The sequence below is a fragment of the Eptesicus fuscus genome, chromosome 14 (assembly GCF_027574615.1).
Source record: "Eptesicus fuscus isolate TK198812 chromosome 14, DD_ASM_mEF_20220401, whole genome shotgun sequence".
Classification (NCBI taxonomy): domain Eukaryota; kingdom Metazoa; phylum Chordata; class Mammalia; order Chiroptera; family Vespertilionidae; genus Eptesicus; species Eptesicus fuscus.
The window spans coordinates 67,736,610-67,757,609 of record NC_072486.1 but is presented as its reverse complement, the minus strand read 5'-3'; the positions used below and the strand labels follow the sequence as shown (position 1 = coordinate 67,757,609).

Here is a 21,000-nt window from a genome sequence, read left to right as displayed (position 1 = left end):
AGGAATGAAGTTCTGCCATGAAGGGGTTGGAAAATATAAAGTTCAAGAAATCCCCCAGAAGTTAGAGAGAAGAGATGTGGACCCACACACAAAAAGGGAAAAGATCACTGGAAATTACCTTTAACCAGGCTAATTGGAAATTCAGAGAATGAGCAGAGACACTGAAAAGCAAATCAACAATTCAAGACAATCTGGCAGAAAGGAAGCACTTGAACTTCAGCACAAAGGGTGAAATTGATATGAATCAAAAACCAAGACAACAGAAGGCGTCAAAAACCTAAGATTTTCCCCCAAAACTATCAATTGAGTGGGTGAGTGAAAAGACATTTTTCAAAATTCAAGAATTTAAAAAATATTCCTCACATATACCCACGGTCTCTCAGGGTGTTATTGTGCTTCCTCGACATTAGATACTGTACCAAAAACAAGAAGGATGAGGTCACAGAAAACAGAGGCTTCAACTAGGAGCAAGGGGAAGGGAATTCTCCAAATGATAAGGGAGGTCTCAGTATGAGAGATATGCGCCAGCTTCAGAGGGCAATCCTGCTCAGACTGGAGCCTGTGGCAGGTTTGTTAAGGGCTGTCATCACCATGCACTTGGCTGCCATACTTTTTTTAACCTGAAGGAGGACGAGGAGGAATTGTTGTTCTTATTAGAGAATGTGTTCCACTGAAACAAGGAAAAAAAAAAAGAGAGAAAGTAGTAGATCTTGGTAACAGGGGAAATGGCTCAGAAACGGCCAAGGGAATGCCCAGGATAACACAGCAAAGGGAAGTTTCAGGAAGATCTGGAAGGCAGCCTATAGAGTAATCCATCCAGATAGTAGACGGAGGTCTCCAGAGAGATGAGAGGCTTTTGGATAGGGTAGAAACTTTTGCAACTGGTACAGTGAAAACTAAATAAGGATAAGCACATCGCCATTCTCTTTAGGAGAAGCAAAATGAAGGAAATGTAGTCATATTGCATAACAATTCCCAGTTGTGAATAATCCTTGATGAATAGTGATGAGAGAAAAAAATGTAAAACAACTCTATGGGAATGAGAGGAGGAATGGGAAGCAAAGAGGATAGAGGGATAACAGCACCAAATCCTAATCCAGGATGATAGGAAATCAGTAGAGAATGGCTAACGCTAATCAATCCAATTACATCAGTACATGAACATTAATTTAGAAATATGGGCATGTGCAATTGTCAGAAGAAAAAAGAAAAGAACAAAAATGGTTTCCTTATGTTTTCTGATAGATATATGTGGAGATAACATTGTCAGTAACATATCCATATCCAAAAAGCACTGTATCACCTACATTCAAAATGTAAACTCCATCCTTCAGCATAAGGGTTTTTGTTCACTGTGCCTAGCATAAAGGACTTGCTCTATAATGCTTATTAATGAATAAATGAGTGGCCCCAACATTTAATACGATAAGTTCTAGAGAACTATGTTAGATAGCCCAACGGCATTTTATTTATGGACATGGAAGACACTCATGAAAAGTTTAAGGTGTTTCAAAATGATTATAGCAGAAAAAGCAGTTATTTCCCGTAAATCACTTTATATGATAGGGAATTTAGTGTAGCCAAATACATAAGTATATATTTGATTACTTCATCATTATATCTAAAAATTTATATATTCAACTTGGATAAAAACTTTAAGATCTACTCATCCCAGGACATAACCCCTAATATGCTCGGACGACCCGCTCCTCTAGGCCTTTCTAGTTGTAGTTCTCGCGGCCTGGTAGGCCTCCCCTGCCCAACCCTCCCACCACACCCTGCCTCCCTCAAGCTGCTGCTTCTCAGCTCCTTCTAAAGCTCAGCTCAGATATCACCTTCTTTCTCCAGGATACCCTGTCAGTATCTCTATCACAGAATATAACACACAGTTTTCTGATTTTGTCTCTCTTTCACTAGAAAATGAGATCTTGACAACAGTGACCGTATCCTACTTGTAACTATATCCTTGGCAACCAGCATCATATTTGGTAATCATAGACACAAACATCTGATAAACAAGTTTGTTCATTAACTTAATATTTATTCAGCACCTACTATGTACCAGGCATTTTCTAGTCATTGAGAATGTCTGCCTTTGTCTCTTCATCTACATCCTAGATGGAGAGACAAACACAAACAAATGTTCACCTATTTTAATAGACATAAAATAGACATAAGGTGGTGCTGAGTATTATAAATAAAATAAAGGTGGATACGGGAATAAAGAGGGGTAGGAAAGCGTGCTATGTTAGAATGGTGGGGAGAACTCTTTAAGGATTAGGACTCGAGATCTAAGTGAGAGAGTTAAGTCATGCCAATATCAATAGGAAGACTATTTTCCCAGGTAGGAAGACTATCATCCCAGGTAGAGGAAACAGTCAAACATCAAGGCCCAGGTAAGGAATTGTATTGGGTGCAATCAAGGCAAGCTTGCCACCAGCTGGTTAAATAGTTTGCATGAAATCCATTGTCCTCTCTCACCCTTAGTTTCCCCATCTACAAAATCTGAAGTCTGTTGAACTAAAAGCAACACTTGCAGCCCAGGCATCCTACCACCTGACTACACCGCTTCCGCAACTCCTACCGTCACTCAGTTTGGTGCAGGTGATAGGCCACGTATGCTGCTCTCAGACATACACAGAGTCACTCCCCGACACATTCTCTCCTGAGTTTAATCCCAAAGCAGAGGCTCATCTCACCCTGAGATGATTATACCAAATGAGCTGTACATGTTCTGGCAGGTAACAGAGTGTAGGCGTTCCAATGTGCTGGCCAGATTAAGATTCCAGAAGGTTCACAATTGGATTTTGCTCTAGCAAAAAGTCAGGGTTCGGGTTACAATTACACCAAACAGGGCCTCCATAGCACTAAGCCCAGAATTTTTAAATTCAAGTCTAATGCATATGTAATGCTCCCTCCTTGTGGAAGATAGGTAAAAATGGCCACAGAAAATTTTGGTTACCTTATTCTTATTATTGCTAATGCATGGAAAAATAAAAAAAAAAACTTAATTAATAAACAAACCCTAGAAGGTCAAGGTGGACAACAGCACCCTGCACAGTGCCCAGGAATCTGAATAAACATTGGATTAGTACATGGGTGAATGACTGATCAGTAAGTCATTGGGAGATGCCAAAACGAATTAGGAACTCACGAATCACTAGTGCCTCTGCCTACACCTGAAGGACTGTGGTGACAACATTTTCTTAGCTCCAGAACCTCAAATAGCACCCATCTCACTGTATTAATACTATATCTATTAAAATAAAGCTGTCTATAATATTTCTAAAACTTAAGTGTACACTGTTAGGGATGTGACATGTCCTCTTTTGTAGAGAAATATCTATATGTATAAAAGGATAATATGTAAAGTGTCCCCTCAGGAGTTCGACTGGGAGACCAGGAGTTCGACTCCCTCATTATGACATGCACTGACCACCAGGGGTTGGCACAAGACAAAGGAAGGCCCTGGCCGGCAACCGGAAGGCCCGATCGGCCTTGATCGCCAGCAAGGCCTAGGGACCCTACCCTTGCACGAATTTTGTGCACCAGGCTTCTAGTGTTAAATAACAAAATTTGTCATAGTCAAAACAGCAGCTACCAATAATTCAGAGTCTCACATGAGCTATGCTAGCTCAAGTGTAAATCCATTTGATTATCAAAACAAACTTAGATGGTCATTTTTATTATCTCTAATTTACAGTTAAGAAGACCTACTCCATTTAGGTGATGTTCTCATGGTCACACATTGCTAGTTCATTGCACAGTTAATATGCAAATCCCAGGTATGTTTGACTTCTGGGCTCAACTTTTCTCTCTTGTGAATGTCAATGAACAAATATAAAAGGTTTTTTTTAACTATCTGAACCACTGGCATATAAATGCAATACAGAATGATTGGTTATCCAGCTGTAATTTATAAATTTTTATGCTGATTTAAGAATATTTTTATATCTGTGAACATTTTACCAATATACCATTTGGTTTACTTGCCTCAAATAAACCTAATAATTACTGTTACAATGTCCTAAAAACCGTATTTGATGAACTATGGAGCAGGGAAACAAGAAAAACTGTTCACTCCTTCCTTTTCAATACACAGATAGGTTCAACTAAGAAAAAATGACCTATAACACCAAAATCATTTGAAAAGCCATCTTGCGAACACCTAAGAAAAGGTGTTAGCAAGGATGTATGCCCTTGCCAGAGACAATAAATCTCAAACAAGTGAGGGCTATTTCAAAAGCTTTTAAAAAGACTTTGTGGAACACAGAAATGTGGGAGAATGTGAGTCAGCAGATGATGGCATCTGAGCTAACAGGATAAGGAATGACAAGTAACAACTCAGACCCTGACAGCTGAAGTTAAATCCCAGACCTACCATTAGCTGGTTACTGGAAAAATAACTCATCCTTATATTCTCTACAGCTACGTTTCCTATCTGTAAAGCCAGGATAAGAGTACCCGTTTCACAGGACTAACATAAGAATGAAATGAACTAATGCATATAAAATACTTGCCAGGTGGCTCAGCTGGATGGAGTGTAGCTCTGCACACCAAAAGGTCGTGGGTTTGATCCCCAGTCAGGGCACATGAGAGACAACTGATTGATGATTCTCACATCTATGTTTTTCTTTCTCTTTCTCTCCCTGCCCCTCTCTAAAATCAGTAAGAAACATATTGTTGGGTGAGGATGAAAAAGTAAATAGTAATGAAATATAAAAGCCTAATATAAAAATGTGTAGCACTTATTAACTACTTAATAAAAAGTCACTAATCCCACCCTAGCCGGTTTGGTTCAGTGGATAGAGCATCGGCCTGCGGACTGAAGGGTCCTGGGTTCAATTCCACTCAAGGGCATGTACCTCTGTTCCAGGCTTCTGGCCCTGGTCGGAGACATGGGGGAGGCAACCAATCGATGTGTCTCTCTCACATCGGTGTTTCTCTCTGTCTCTCCCTCTCCCTTCCACTCTCTCTAAAAATCATTGGGAAAAAATATCCTCGGGTGAGAATTTTTTTTAAAAAAGTGATTAATCCTGGGACAGTGTTAAAAAAAAAAAGATTCAGGAGAAGATTGCCTGCCAAAGCAGTTTTCAGGACTATCAAATGTAGGTTGTTTTCAAGCAGACACTTGGGAAATTTGATGAGCTTTTAAATATGCATATGCCATTTTAATTTTTTTCCTAGTTAGTGAGGAGATCCTCACTTAATGAATGCTTCCTAGGTTTTAGACACTAAAATAAAAGACATTTTTCTCAGCTATTCCTCCCATCTCTGTGAGGAAAAATGATATTAGCCCCCATTTTACAGGAGGGAAAGCATGGACTCATGAGGACACTGTCCGTTCTGATAAATGATAAAGCTGGGATTCCCAGCCCAGGTCTGCTGATTCCAAAGTCCATGCTTTTAAGCATGATGCTACCCTAACCCCTTATTACCCTGGAGACCATGGCTGAGCCAACCACAGTGCTTTTCAGGAAAGTTAAGCTTCCCAGCTGGAGAGGAATGGCTGAAAGATTATTTCTACAGGGAAAAGTCCATCGTTGAAGAGGGCATTCAAAAGCATGCAGCTAGGCCAACAAAGGCTTTCATTCTACACAGCAGGCACACCCACTGCGCCTCTTCCTTCTTCCCTTTGCCTTACCCCTAGACCATGTTGTATAAATAATTTTAGTAACTGTAGATCTCACACTTCCTGACATTCCAAATAATCTAACTCAGTGCCTTCAGGAAAACAGGATAAAAGGAACTCTCACTGATTGGAAGAACTCCCAGATTTTTAGTCTATTCATGAGATTGTGTTTAAAAAGGATGAAGGAAATATTTCATAATAAAACTCAGATAACCTATAAAGGAAAACTAAGCTTTTAGAATTCGTATCCTTACAGTGGTCTGCTGCCTCTCATTTGTTACTTCACTGTGGAGACAACAGGCTTGCATTCCTCTTTGCTCACAACTCTAGAAAAAATGAGTATAAAGGTCAGGTGGCAGTGGTGGCTAAAATGAGTTTCTGGTCTTATGCACAGCTTTTATTGTAGTCTTCAGTCAGCTGTCAATCACAAATTAGCAAAGGGAAATGTGACAACTAAAGCCAAACTTGTCCCTTCATGAAGGAGGGCTTACAGAACCCTTCAAGCGTCTGTAATCTCTGAGTTGGCTGAGTGAGACAAGCGCCTGGCATATTAATCATAGAACTACAGTTGACATTGGCAAGCTTACATCCAGGGTCATGACCTTCATTTCCTAGTTACTGCTCTGGAGTGCTTGAGCTACAAGGGTGAAGGTAACATGAAGATTTAGTTACTTATCAAAAATATACCACAGTCACATATAAATCTATGACAGGCCGTCCTGTTAGGAAAATAGACTTCTTCAAAGTATTCCTCTGATTCAAAACTTGTAAATATTTGTTTTAATTTTTATTTTATTGACTTTAAGGGGACAGAAAAGGGGTGGGGGGGAGAGAGCAACACTGATCTGTTTTTCCACCAGCATTCACTGGCTGATTCTTGTATGTGTCCTGACCAAGAATCAAACCACAACCTTGGTATACCAATGTCAGGATGACGCTCTAACCAACTGAGCTACTTGTCCAGGGCAGAAAAACTTTTAAATGCTTTTTTAAACCAAATAAAGGAGCCAAAACAATGACTACTCAATCTTTAGATCAAGTAAAAGAGGGACCTGAAAATTTTTAGAAATGTCACACTGCCTTACCCAACTGGTCATTCAGTAGTGATCTTCAAAACTGTCAGTCATAGAATTCTGCCAATGGTTTTTAAAGACTGAAAACAAAATGCCTTGAAGAAGACACAAAATAATGTTTCCAATTTTGCAGAATGAAATAAAATGTTTGATATTCTTAAAGATTCTTCTTAGATGTGAAGAAAATCATACTGTGGATAATTATATAAGTAGCAGTTCCTTTGGAAGCCATATATTTACACTTACAAACAATATTTCTCTTTTGTGTAGAGTAGCCCAAAGATCCCAATCATATAAAGTTACAAGACAGCATCAAAGATATAGTTTATTCTAAAAAGAAAACCCAAATGAGGAATGACAATCATACAACAAAGCACAGAGCTGATGACAGAAAATGTAGATAACCTGAAAGACAGCATATGTTGCTAAGCGGCACTATCCAAAAAAAAAAAAAAAATCACAGTTGCCAAAAGTATTTGTTCCCAGATCACAGCAAGGCTGCCATTCACATTGTACTGTCAAATCGGGTCTACGTTCCATGTGGAATACATACGGAAAGCACTTTAGAGGGGCAAGAAACAGCGAGACAACTGTAACTAATGTGACTTTCTGCTTTTTTGTTAGCACTGCTCTCAAGGCAATTCAGCTTCGTTTTATGATTAGTGGATAAGAAGGCACTTAGCTGATTCTTCTGCCAACACATGGTTTTAAAACTCACAGCTAAAAATTAGAGTCCAAATCTCATTCTCTCCCTTTGGATGGGGCTTTGGCAACATCCCTGTTCACTCCAAATTCATAACAGGGCAGAGTTCCCCACCCCTTGGGAATGCGGCATTCGCACACACAGCTTGCAGAGGCACAATTCTGAGGACTTCTTGACAGGACCTGTGCTATTCCTTGAGTCCACCTCTTTCTGTTCATCCAAACACCCATCACCTCAGAGCGCCAATTCCTTTTCCTACAAGAGCCTCTTCCTCCTCCACATCACAATGGAACATACTTTACTAGAAATGCCATTGAACCATCTGCCAAAGTCAATGTTCTCAATCGTTCTCAGATCAAATAAAACCTAAAAACTTCCTCATTATAGACTTTGGAATGTTCATTAGTGGTTTCAATACCTTCATCTCTTTTTCAGGGGCAACATGGTATAACAAAAGGTATAGGCTTCAGAATGAGACCATTAGATTTGAATCGAGGACTTGTCTACTGGGTGACCTTGGACAAGTGAATTAGTGTCTCTAAGGCTGTTTTTTTTCTTCCTCTAAAATGGAGATAGTAATAGAAATCTCAAATGGCTGTTGTCAGGGTTAAATTATTATAATTTTCGTAATTATAATAATAGCTAACACTTACTGAGCACTTCTATGTGTCAGGTAGTATTCTAAGCACTTTACATAATTAACTCGCTTAATCCACACAAACATCCATGAGGTCGGAACTAGTATCTGCTTACAAATAGAGAAACCAAGACAGAGAGGGTAAGGGACTGCCCAAGGACACCAGCTACAATTGCTGGGGCCAGAACTGAAACCCAAGTGTGTCTGCAGAACCCTTAGGACACCTGGCTCACTTAATGACAGTGCTATGTGTGCGGAGTCTGTTCAAGTGCCAGCCACATAAATTTCTTCAAATTTTTCCCTACCCTACCCCGATCCCACATTATGCAGACTGTGAAATCAATTTAATAACTTGAGTGGCAAAAGAAAATAATAATATTATAGAAAATTTTAAATATATATATATATATATACACACACATATATTTTGATTTTAGAGAGGAAGCGAGAGAGAGATAGAGACATCAATGATGAGAGAGAATCAATGATTGGCTGCCTCCTGCACATCCCACACTGGGGCTGGAGCCTGCAACCCAGGTAAATGCGCTTGACCAGGAATCAAACCATGACCTCCTGGTTCATAGGTTGATGCTCAACCACTGAGCCACGCTATTATAGAAATTAAACAACCACAAACAAAAACCACGAGGGACTAAGAGGGTTCCCTAGATTAAGAATTTTAAAAGCTCACCTTAAAGAAACAGGAAGGCCATGTTGGCTAGTGACAGTAACTTCCTCAGAGGTGTATCTACACACAAGGCCACTGGCCCTAGGCCACAGACTGAATGATTAGGTTTATCTTTTAGAAAGAAAACTCTGGTAGCAAAGAAGAAGAGAGAAAAGAAAAGACCAGGTCTACTCTTAATGCAGGCTATTGGTAGTCTGTGCATCCAGCCAGCCACTCTCCTGACAGTTACTGAGCATCCTCTACTTAAGATACACCACTCTTGCTCTCAAAAAGTTTCCAGTGGAGAAAGAGGCAAGAAAACTAAAACACTGTGCAATAAGTAGAATATGAATGTGAAGGATATAATGAAATTAGAGAGGAAAGACACCTAACTTGAGAGTGCAGAGCCAATGTATCGTAAAACACTTCCAAGACGAAGTGAATTCTGAGCCTAAGAGGGAAGGGGAAGGAGTCGCCAGGCAAGCAAGGTGCTGGTAGATCATTCTATGCTGTGAGAACTTCCTATCATGATTCTGTAAAATTAAGTGAAAATAAGACTGGAACAAGGACAACCGTGGGGACCTGAAGGTAGGAAATCAAAGCCAGAAATGACTCACGTAAAAGTTTCAGCTTCACAGTGAAGGCGATGGGACACTACTGACCAACTTTAAAAACTGAACTAACAGCCCTGGCTGGTTTGGCTCAGTCAATAGAGCATCAGCCTGTGGACTGAGGGGTCCCAGGTTCAATTCCAGTCAAGGGCACATGCCCAGTTGTGGGCTCGATCCCCAGTAGGAGGTGTGCAGGAGGCAGCCAATCAATGATTCTCTTTGATCATTGATGTTTGTCTGTCTCTGTCTCTCTCTCTCTCTCTCTCTCTCTCTCTTTCTCTCTCTCTCTCTCTCTCCTTTCTCTTCTGAAATCAATAAAAAATATATTAAACACTGAACTGATATGATCATACTTCTGTTTCGGCGGGGGGCGGGAGGATCAGTCTCATAGTAGAGAAAGGATGGAAGAAAGGCACATAGTGCAAATCAAAACAAAAATGCGGTACCATCTTACACCTGTCAGAATGGCTATCATCAGCAAATCAATAAATGACAAGTGCTGGAGAGGATGTGGAGAAAAAGGAACCCTCGTGCACTGCTGGTGGGAATGCAAACTGATGAAGCCACTGTGGAAAACAATATGGAGTTTCCTAAAAAAATTAAAAATGGAACTCCCATTTGACCCAGTAATCCCACTTCTAGGAATATATCCCAAGAAAACAGAAACACCTATCAGAAAGGATATATGCACTCCTATGTTTATAGCAGCACAATTTATAATAACTGAGATTTGGAAACAGCCTAAGTGCCCATCAGCAGATGAGTGGATTAGAAAACTGATGTACAGCCCTGGCTGGTTTAGGTCAGTGGATAGAGGGTCAGCCTGTGGACTCAAGGGTCCCAGGTTCGATTCCAATCAAGGGCATGTATTTTGGTTGCGGGCATGTACCCAGTAGGGAGTGTGCAGGAGGCAGCTGATCAATGTTTCTCTCTCTCATCGATGTTTCCAACTATTTCTCTCCCTTCCTCTCTATAAAAAAATCAATAAAATAGATATTTAAAAATAAAAGAAAACTGTTGTACATCTGCACAATGGACTACTATGCTGCTGTAAAAAAAAGGAATTCTTACCATTTGCAGCAGCATGGATGGAATTGGAGAGCATTATGCTAAGCGAAATAAGCCAGTTAGAGAAAGAGAAATATCACATGATCTCACTCATTTGTGGAATATAATTAATATAAACTGATGAACAAAAATAGAACCAAAGACATAGAAGCATCAAACAGACCGTCCAATCTAATGAGGGAAAGTGGGGGGTGAGGGGGTAAGATATCAACCAAAGGACTTATGTATGTATACATATGAGAATAACCAATGGATATATACAGTAGGGAGGTGAGGGCATGTGCTGGGGGGTGGGAGCGCTGGGGAGAGGTCAATGGGGGGAAAAGGAGACTCATGCAATACTTTAAACAATAAAGAATTTAAATTTAAAAAGAAGAAGAAGAAAGGCAGATAGTTAGGGAGCCATTCCAACAAACCAGGTGAAGAAGAGAGGACTAGCAGGGCAGTGGATCAGTGGGGGGTGGGGGTGGATTTCACTAATTTAGGGCTGGAAATGGTACTGAGCTGACTCACTGGATATGAAGGAGTGAAAGAAAGAAGAGTTTAAAATTAAATTAGGAAGACAATGTGAAGCACCTAGGAAAGATTCTAGAGGACAGAACAAAAGGCAGATGTGGTATGTGAATAGCCCATTAAAACTCCTGAAATAATGTGATTATATTAAATATCTGGGGGAGGGGAGCAAGGTGAACCAATTTCAATAATGTATTAAAATATTTATCCATTAAGACTATGTCATATTTCTTCAAGAACAGCTTACGATACAAATTCTATTAGTATATCACTACTAGGTTACACTTTAGGACTACATATAATGATCTTTATACTAAAAATATATTTGTCAATTTCAATATGGAATCCTGATTTTTAAAACTAAATAAGTAAATCTTGGAAATAATATTACACAATCTATACCTCAAAAAAAAACAAAAAACAGAAAGCATTCTATTTTTAAATAATTTTTTATTTAATGATTGATTTTAGAGAGAAAGGAAAGGAGAGAGAGGGGGAGGAAAGAGGAGGAAGGGAAAGAGAAAAAAATATTAATTTGTCATTCCATTTATTTATGCATTCATTGGTTGATTCTTGTATGTGCCATGACTGGGGACTGAACCTCAACTTTGGTGTATCAGGAAGACGCTCCAACCGACTGAGCTGCCCATCCAGGACCCAGAAAGCATTCTTAATGGCTGAGAAGCTGATGGCAATCCCATTAAAAGTAAAAAACAAACAAACAAAAAACACCACAAGAATGTCATTTCATTTTTAGATACTACTTTCTATCTAAGAAGCCTGAATTAATTGAGTTGTCACTGGTAAGTAAGGGAGTTCAATAAATTCAATGGATACAAGCTAAATTTACCCAAGAAAATCAAGAGCTTTCCTGAAGAGTAAAAATTGTTTAATGTAATAGAAAAATCTACAGGCAAAGATAGCCACAAACTAAAATGTGAAAAAATATATACAAGATTCAAGGAGTCTATATAAAGAAAACATATCTTTACAGAGAGATTTGAAGGAAGGCTTAAATAATTGGTGAAACAGACCATACTTCTAGGTGAGAAACTGGATGTCAGGTCTTCACAAATCCACATGCATAATTATTGCATATCCAATAACTACATGTACTCTTTTACACTTACACAAGATACTTAAAACTTATAAAACTGTAAGAAAATAAAGGTAAAACTCTAGGCTCTTCAGAAGAAAAGACTTTCCAGGCAAAGGAGATAACAAAAAATCATTAATTTTAAATACACAAAACTTCTGTTGGTAAAAACAGATCTCAAGGAAAATTAAAAAACAAACTGCAAGGAAATTGCTCCAAATGAAATGGGTAAAAGTTACCTTTATTAAAACCAGATCTATATATATAAAAGCCTAAGCAACATTACAACCGGTCAACCAGTCACTATGACGTGCACTGACCACCAGGGGGTCACAAACTAAGTGAAATTTTTGAATGTTTTTCAGAACAGAAGTACATGTTTATTCTATTCACATGTGACTTGGTGACATTTGCTTGCGGGGGGGTAGTGGGGAGAATAAACCTGGAAAAAATCTGGCTGCCACTTAGACTTGAGAGAGGAGAAACCAAACGCAGAACAATGAAAATATCAATTAAAAAAGAGATGGGGGTAGTGTAAAGAAATCTTCCAGCAGCTTTAACAAAATTAAAACCAAATTACCCAAGCTTGGTGCAAGGAAAAGAATCTCCACAAAAAGAAGGGCATTAGATCTCACAGCCCAGCCACTGTCTACCACAACTGTCCCTTAGTAGTAACCTTGACATTATCCTCATGAAGTTTGCTGCTTCCCCATCTACACCCCAATTCAGTTGCGGACATATTTTCTCTTAACCCTTTGCACTCGCTTGCTTTTTTCTCGATTCCTTTACTCTAATGCTAACAGTGTGGAGTCACACTCAACATCCGAGTGCAAAAGGTTAATTTTCCATTAGGCTTTCAAGATAAGATAGTATACTTAATCAAGACATTTAAATGAAGGCTTGCCCTCAACACAGAATATACAAACAGAGAATTGCACAAAATTTTGTATTCTGACCTTCTGGACAATATTGGCTCTCTGGGACCCTTGGGCCCCTATTTTAATAGTGTCCCAAGAGAGGTATCATGCTCAGAGTGTTCCCGCTTTTGTTCTCCTTCTCTCCTTTCAAAGGAGGAGCCCACAGCATGATCCAGTAGACATCTACCTATGAAGATATTTCCATGTAAATGGGCCGTGGTTCTGTCATCCTCACTTGAGTATCTTCTGGAAATCAGAATAAGGAGACCATGGCACCTAAACCAACCAGAAGCCCCTGGCCAACAGAAGTAGCGGCCTGAACACCTCTCGATGTTTGGGGTTGCTGAGGATAATGATAAAGGGATGAACAGATGTGCACAGGTAGGTTACAATTTGCCATGGCCAGAACCAGTCACTCTCTGTTGAAAAGAAGCCTACAGCATCAATGATCAGGGACATGAAAGACAGAATGTAAAGAATGAGGAAGGAGATGAGTGACATCAGAGCTCTGGTGTGAGCCTGGGTGCTGGCGTCTTGCAGGCTGTGGGCACTTTGCCGCATTGTCCGAGTGTGTCTCCTCAAAGAATGAATCAACAATGCAGTCGAGACCAGAAAAACAGAGCAAGGAATTGACAACGTGACTAATTTGAGGGGTAGGAAATAGTGAATTTCCATCCTCATGAACCTCTCCATGTAGGTCATATTCTCATAAACTTCTCTAATGAAGAAACCTTGATACACAGCGTAGTTTCCCCAAAAGAAGAGCAAGGTGACGATGGTGGAGATCAGGAGAGAGCCCAGCAGAAGCCAGGGCACTGACCCTAGGAACCTCCACTTCAGCCAGAGGAAGGTAGGGTGGGTGAGGTTAGCAATCTTCAAGCAGAAGAGGACACTGAGCCAGGTACCGAACCAGAAGGTGGCTGAATTCAGGAAGTCCCATTGGAGACCAAAGAGCTGCCGTGCAGGACCCCTGCTGAACTCCCCCAGGTGGAAGAAGGAGTAAAAGTTGTGCACCATTCCAACCCACTGCAGGCAGAAACGGGAGGCACCCAAGCTAATGAGGATCATGTCAGAAGGGAGCAGCCTCCCAAGCCGCCTCCATTCTCTGCTCAGCATCAGCACAATGAAGCCATTGGCCAGGATTCCCAGGAGACACAGCAGGACAAAGAGCAGCATGAAGAGAGCTGTGAAGGCTGGCTGCATTTTGGCCTCTCCTCTGGTCAGCACCCCTGCGCCTTGGTCCTTGGCCTCCTTCCTACCCCCACTCACAGTCCCGCTTCAGATTTTTTTCTTCAGCGCATGTGAAAAGAAAGCTCAGGCTCTGCATTTGAGCCAGAGCTCACTTAAAATGAAGATGCTTGGCTATGGCTATGGAGGAAAGGTGAGCTTGGCTCAGCAGGATGCAAATTTCTCCCAGGCTCAGTTACCATTATACTACCAACTGCCCCTGATTTGGTTTTTCTGGTTTTGCCTACATGTTGCCATGGTTAACATCAATAAAGAGGGCTTCTCAGGGAATCTGTGACTGATTTTCATCCTTCTGATGCCATCGTGGGCCCTGTAAACACACACCTCCCCATCAGGTCATTCTCAAGATACTAAGTATATAAGCAAGAAGTACAGAGAGACATTCATACGGCCAAGACCTAAGCAAATACTGAAGCTAAAGAAGTCTGTATCTAGCCAAGCTTCCCTATTACACGTCCATCCTTACCTAGGAGCAGTCACCCCATTCAAGCTCAGATACCTTTGTAGCAAACCTCTTCTCAAATCCTTCTTGGCCCCCAAGGTATAAATGATTGACAATGTTTTAAACTAGTTGTATGCTTCCAGTGAGATAACTCATTTCCTCGTGGTTATGGGAATTAGAACATCTGCTTCTTGCTGGATGTCGGTTGAAGGTCAACCTCAGGTCCTAGTGGCTGCCTGAAGTCTATGCCAAGTGGGCTGTTTCAACATGGAGGCTCAAGCCAGCAAAGTGAGTCTCTAGAGAGAGTCTTAAATATCAAAATGTAATCACAGGTGTGACATCCTATCACCTTTGTTATATTCTATTGGCTAGAAGCAAGTCACATTCCCCACAGACACTCAAAAGGAGGGGGTTATACAACGGTGAGGATACCAGGGGTGGGGGACATGAGGGGCCAACTTAGAGTCTGTCTACCACACTGAGATACTGTAGTTTGCAAGGCATGTGTGAGTACTGTCCTCCAACACCAAAATTAAAGAGATCCCAGCCCTAACTGGGTAGCTTAGTTGGCATCGTCCCAATACGCCAAGGTTGCAGGTTAGATCTCTGGTCAGGACAATTCAACCAATGAATTCATAAATAAGTGGAACAACAAACTGACCTCTCCTCCCCCTCCCCCCCCCCCCCCGGCCACTTCCTCTCTCTCTAAAATCAATAAATAAAAATTATTTTAAAAGAGAGATCCCCATGAGACCATGTTAAAAATAAAAATAGGATGGACCTGGAGAGCACTATGCTAAGCTAAATAGCTAAATAAGCCAGTCACAGAAAGATAAGTATCACATGATCTCACTCATTTGTGGAATATAATGAACAACATAAATTAATGAACAAAAATAGATGCAGAGACAGAGAAACACTGAATGAAACATCAAACCTCGGAAGCAGGGGAGGGCAGGGAGGCGGGGGTGGGGGGGCTGTAAGAAATCAACCGAAGGACTTGTATGCATGTATATTAGCATAATCAGTGGACATGGACACTGGGGCAGTGGAGGCTTGTCCTGGGGGTGGGAGTGGCCAGGGAGGGATCAATGGGGGGAAAAGGAGACATATGTAATACTTTAAACAATAAAAACATTAAAATAAAATAAAAATATTTCCCACACTAAAATAGATTCAATCCATACTCAAATGTTTTGTTTAATGTATCAAATTTATCCTTCTTCCACATTTGTTTAAAACATTTTATGTTTGTGTGTCATAAAAAAGTCAGCTAAGAAAATGAGTCATACAAATAATATAAAAGTTGTTATCACCACAGCATGAATGTATAATTGTACTAAAAATAATTCACAATAAAAAGAGAGGGCCCATTGAAATTGGGTGAATATGCATTTTCCTCATTCTCAGATATCTGTTCCTTATACCGTTTTCACACTCATTCATTCACTCAACACGTATTTATTGAGCACTTCTACACACACGGCACCTATTCTAGTCACTGGGGACAGCAGCAAACTAAAGAGGTGGGATTCCTGCTTTTATGGAACCTGCAGTCCAATGGAAGGTAACAGATAATAAGGAAGCACAGGAACAAGACACTTTGACATAATAATCGGTGCTTTGAAGAAAATAGAAGAGTAGGATTGCTGGAGAATGGCGGGAGAGGGGAAAGTGGTTTTCTCGGGGGGAAACCTGACCTAAGCCTGAACGACTAGAGCTTTTCCATGTATAACTGGACATATTCATAATATCACAAACCATAATTTTACATCATTCTCTTCCACCATTCTTTTCAACTTTATTTGGCAGGGAATCTTCTGCCAGAAAATAAGAACTACAGCAGACCATATGACTTTTCCCTTTACTCTTATCATCCTCTGGTTTGAGGATGTTTTGTGTCTCAAGATCACTTGAAATCACAAAACATCCTCAAACCAGAAGTTGGACATCGCTGTACAATATATGAATATTACATACTAAGTATACCGGTTAATAATGTGGATTTTTTTCAACAGATGGAGTTACACATATGTTGATATATATGCGATTTGATATGTATGCTATTTTGTTGTATTGACAGCAAGCTTCAAAATTTCATGTCAAATTTGCTGAAGGTGTTAACATCATAGATATTTTTACGCTTAAAAATGTCTCATTTCATGCCCAAAAATATGCATTGCGGGAAGTTTTATTTCATTACTTTATTTTGAAGAAACGTGCTGCTGAAAGTTATTGTATACTTTGGGAAGCTTATGGTGAACATGCTCCATCTCAAGATACTTGTGAATGCTGATTTCAACACTTTAAAAGTGCTGATTTCTATGTGAAAGACAAAGAATGTCCAGGTCAACCAAAAAAGTTTGAAGACCAACAATTAAAAGCATTATTGGATGAAGATGCGTGTCAGACTCAAAAACAACTTGCAGAAAGATTAAATGTTGCTCAGCAAACAATTTCCGATCTTTTACAAGCAATGGGAAAGATATTAAAGGAAGGAAAATGGGTGCCACATCAACTGAACAAAGACAAATAGAAAACCGAAAAAGTCATCAGTAAAATGTTGCTTCAACAGCACGAAAGAAAGTCTTTTTTGCATCAAATTGTGACTGGCGATGAAAAGTGGATTTATTTTGAGAATCCCAAATGCACAAAATCATGGGTTGATCCAGGTCAACCATCAATATCGACCACAAAGCCAAATCCTTCGGAGAAAAGACAATGCTCTGCATTTGGTGGGATCAGGAAGGTGTGGTGTATGATGAGCTTCTAAAACCAGGTGAAATTTAATACTGATCGCTACCAACAACAAATAATCAATTTGAACCACGCTTTGATCGTACAACGACCAGAATGGGCCTCTTCTAACATGGCAAAGTAATTTTGCTTCATGATGACGCACCATCACACACTTCAAAACCAGTCAAAGACACGTTAAAAGATCTTGTCTGGGAAGTATTAACCCACCTGCTGTATTCACCAGACCTTGCTCCTTCAGATTACCACTTGTTCCGATCAATGGCACATGCACTTTCTGAGCAGCACTTCAAAACATACAAAGAAGTGGAAAATTGGGTCTCTGAATGGTCTGCCTCAAAACGAGAAAAGTTCTATTGGACGGTATCTACAAATTACCTAAAAAATGGAGAAATGTGTAGCTAGCGATGGACATTACTTTGAATAAAGCACTTTTAATGTTTCTCTTGAAATTATTGTGTTTTCTTTGATTACAAAATCCACATTATTAACCGGTACACCCAGTATCATCTTTCCCATTTTAAAGGAATGATAAAAGCTAGATCTCACAATTTTGATGTTTGGCATTCACATTTTTTTCCACCTCCTTTGCCCTGCATGCTACACAGATTATAAACCTATGTTTGCTTAGCTCTCGTCTTGTGCAAACCTTGTATTACAGGTCAAAATTTTTATCAATAACAGTCTATAAAAAATCACAGACAGAAAAAGCAATATGGTTCACAGACCCTGAATTAAAGTCTTGAAAGCATTTTAAAGAAAAAAGAAATAACTTTTCAATTTCATTTTAAATTTTAAGCACTGTATGTATATTAACCTCTAAAAGTGGGTCTAAGTTATTGGAAGTTGTTTTTGAATAAATTAATTTACTAAGTTTTGTTCAAGTCTTTCTATAAAAATAAAAAAATACATATTCTGGAAAACTACTGACAAAAAAAGCCACCTCCAGCCAATTTACTTCTTTCAAAGTTAAAAAAGCTACTTTTTTTTTTCTTTTCTAAAAATGGAACATGTTAGCACAGATTTATATTTAGGCATAAGAACCAGAACCATTTCCAAGGACAAGTTGGTTAAGACTCCCTGGTTTCTAGACCTGAATTCTTTCTTCATATATTTTCAGATCATTTTTTTTTGAATGAAAGCATAAGGTTATGAATTTCTATCAAATGTGGTTTATATACTTACCATAACCTTTGCTATAGAGTATGTCTCTTATCAATCATGAGATGCAATTTTATATTTGATATCCCCTTTGATCCCAAAATTATTTAGAAAATTTTTAATTTTTATTAGAATTTTATCCCAACTTTCTTAAATGGATTTAGGCAAGCAAAGAAAGGCTAAATTGTTTCTACTCTTTAATATTTATTTAACTTTCATTTAAAGACTACAATATATATTCAATATTTATTAAACTTTCATTTAAAGACTACATTTAATGTTTTTCACTTTCATAGGCACTTAATTTATACAATGTTTAAGTAATATTGTAGATGTGCATTCATAAATATTCAATATATGCTCACTCAAGTTTTTTTAAAGTGATAGTAAAATTTCCTAAAATTATTTGTTGGCCTATTTGATCTATTTTGAAAGAACTAAGTTGGAGTATCTCAGTTGACTTTTAAAATACAAAATAACATGCTTCAAGAAGTTTTTGTTTTATAGATTCGGTTGCTATGTTGTTTTGCATCATAAAAGTTTGATGACAACTATATTTGTTCTCAGCATGCTGTGCCTTTTATCCAGGGGTGATATGTGAAATATTTAACAAAGAATATAGCACAGTATCTGTGAAAAATTTGGGATTTTACTGTATGCAAGCTAATGAATTAGCCTACCATTGTTTTACAGATGCTGGCCCAAGAGAGGAAACTCCTGGGTCAAAGATAAAGGATGTCGTTATTCACAACACAGAAGGCAGCATTAGCATCATGTTCCCCTGGGTTCTCCTTGCCAAGTCCCACAGGAGCCATACAAGGTGGCTCAAAGAGATGCCATACGTGCAGGCATTTGTGTCACAGCTGAAGATTCCTGGAGTTTAGGAAATGCCAATATTTTTAAAGGGGTACTAGCACATACATCTACCCAAACTGTCTCCTAGAGGGCAGCAATATACACTAAGTGGCCAGATTATTATGATCTCTGAACACATAATAATCTGGCCACTCAGTGTATATTCTATATAATAAAAGACTAATATGCAAATTGTCCCCTCGACCAGGAGTTCGACCAGCAGGCAGGCCAGCCAACCGCCCATGTCCCTGCCCCCTGGCTAGGCTGGCCAGACCCCACCCATGCACGAATTCACGCACCAGGTCCCTAACATACACACACACACACACACACACACACACACACACACACACACAGAGTGGCCAGATTATTATGCGTTGAGATCATAATAGTCTGGCCACTCAGTGTATGTATTACCCAGATTAGAAAACAAACCTGTCCTTTGTGCCAGAGAGATAATTTACCTTTTTTTTTTTTAACACAGCATTTGTTACTCTAGTGGTTACCTTTAATTTAGCATATCCGCACCTACATTTGCTTATCACCATCAAGAATTAATACTAAATATATGATCTTTCCCCTCCTAAAATAGGACTATAAACAAGGTTCTAATTTCCCTTCCCTGCCAACCTCCTAATTTTTACTAAGGTTAGATTCCTGATACTTTCAACAATTCAGCTCTTGAATTTTGAATATCTTTTCCCAACAATTACATTAAGATTCACAATCTTCTATGAATTTAATCATACTCTTACTAGCTTCAGTATTCACTGCTGATTCTTCCACTGTACTTCTATGTTCCGTATTATGATTCTTTTTTCATTTGGGTAGAGTATGTCTTCAAGTTCTAGTCAAGTTGATGAGCATAGAGATCTCAGACCCATAAAATAACAGGTGCTGTTTTTTTCCTATGTGAGTTGTCTCCCTCACCTATTGCTAGGTAGCAGCCCACCACAGAACCCCAGTGCACACAGCATAAGCACTTGTTCCCAATGACTGGTCTTCAGCCGGAGTGGCTCTGCTTCACGCATCCACTGGTCTCATTCTGGGGAGAGGCTCAAGGAACAGAAGCTAACATGGCATATTCTTCTCAGGTGGCAGTCAGAAGCATTTAGGAGGCCATTTCAAACCTCTGCTCATATAACATGCAAGTAAAAAAGCCAATCTTAAGGGAAGGGGTAAGAAAGCAAACTCTGCCCGGACTGAGCAAGGAGGGTGAGCATTTGCTGGACAAGGATCTAAACCGTGTCACTCGTCCACAATACATGACTGAGTGAACACTCACTTCCATGGCTCACAGCCCTCTCCCCACCCAACAAATATTCCTTCTAGGTCCTCAATATTTGAGTATCAAAGCAAGTAAAGCCAACTGCAGCAAATGCCCCTTTATTTTGTGTACAGTGCTTAGTACAAAAGTCAGGAGTCTCACATGCAGAATTCATTGGTACATGTGAAGGGCCTTCATTTTCTCTCCCGATGGACCACCTCATCACATACCCACCATATCCCGAAGCCCTGGTATTCTGAAACTACAGCCTTATGATTTTTCAAAAAAGCCTTTTAGCTGAAATTCATTAACTGGTTACTTTCTAAGGCAGACTCATTCCCTCCATTCCATGT

At 39.5% G+C, this 21,000-nt stretch overlaps 2 protein-coding genes across 2 annotated transcripts in view; both read right to left on the bottom strand.

Annotated features, from left to right (window-relative positions):
* CADPS2 (calcium dependent secretion activator 2) overlaps window positions 1-21,000 on the bottom strand; it is a 486,663-nt gene that overhangs the window by 417,912 nt on the left and 47,751 nt on the right. The gene's annotated exons all lie outside the window — the stretch shown is intronic.
* LOC103302631 (taste receptor type 2 member 41-like) lies at window positions 13,194-14,190 on the bottom strand. The gene has a single exon (XM_008159670.3). It carries the CDS (start codon window positions 14,118-14,120, stop codon window positions 13,194-13,196), a length of 927 nt encoding a protein of 308 aa, XP_008157892.1. The 5' UTR covers window positions 14,121-14,190.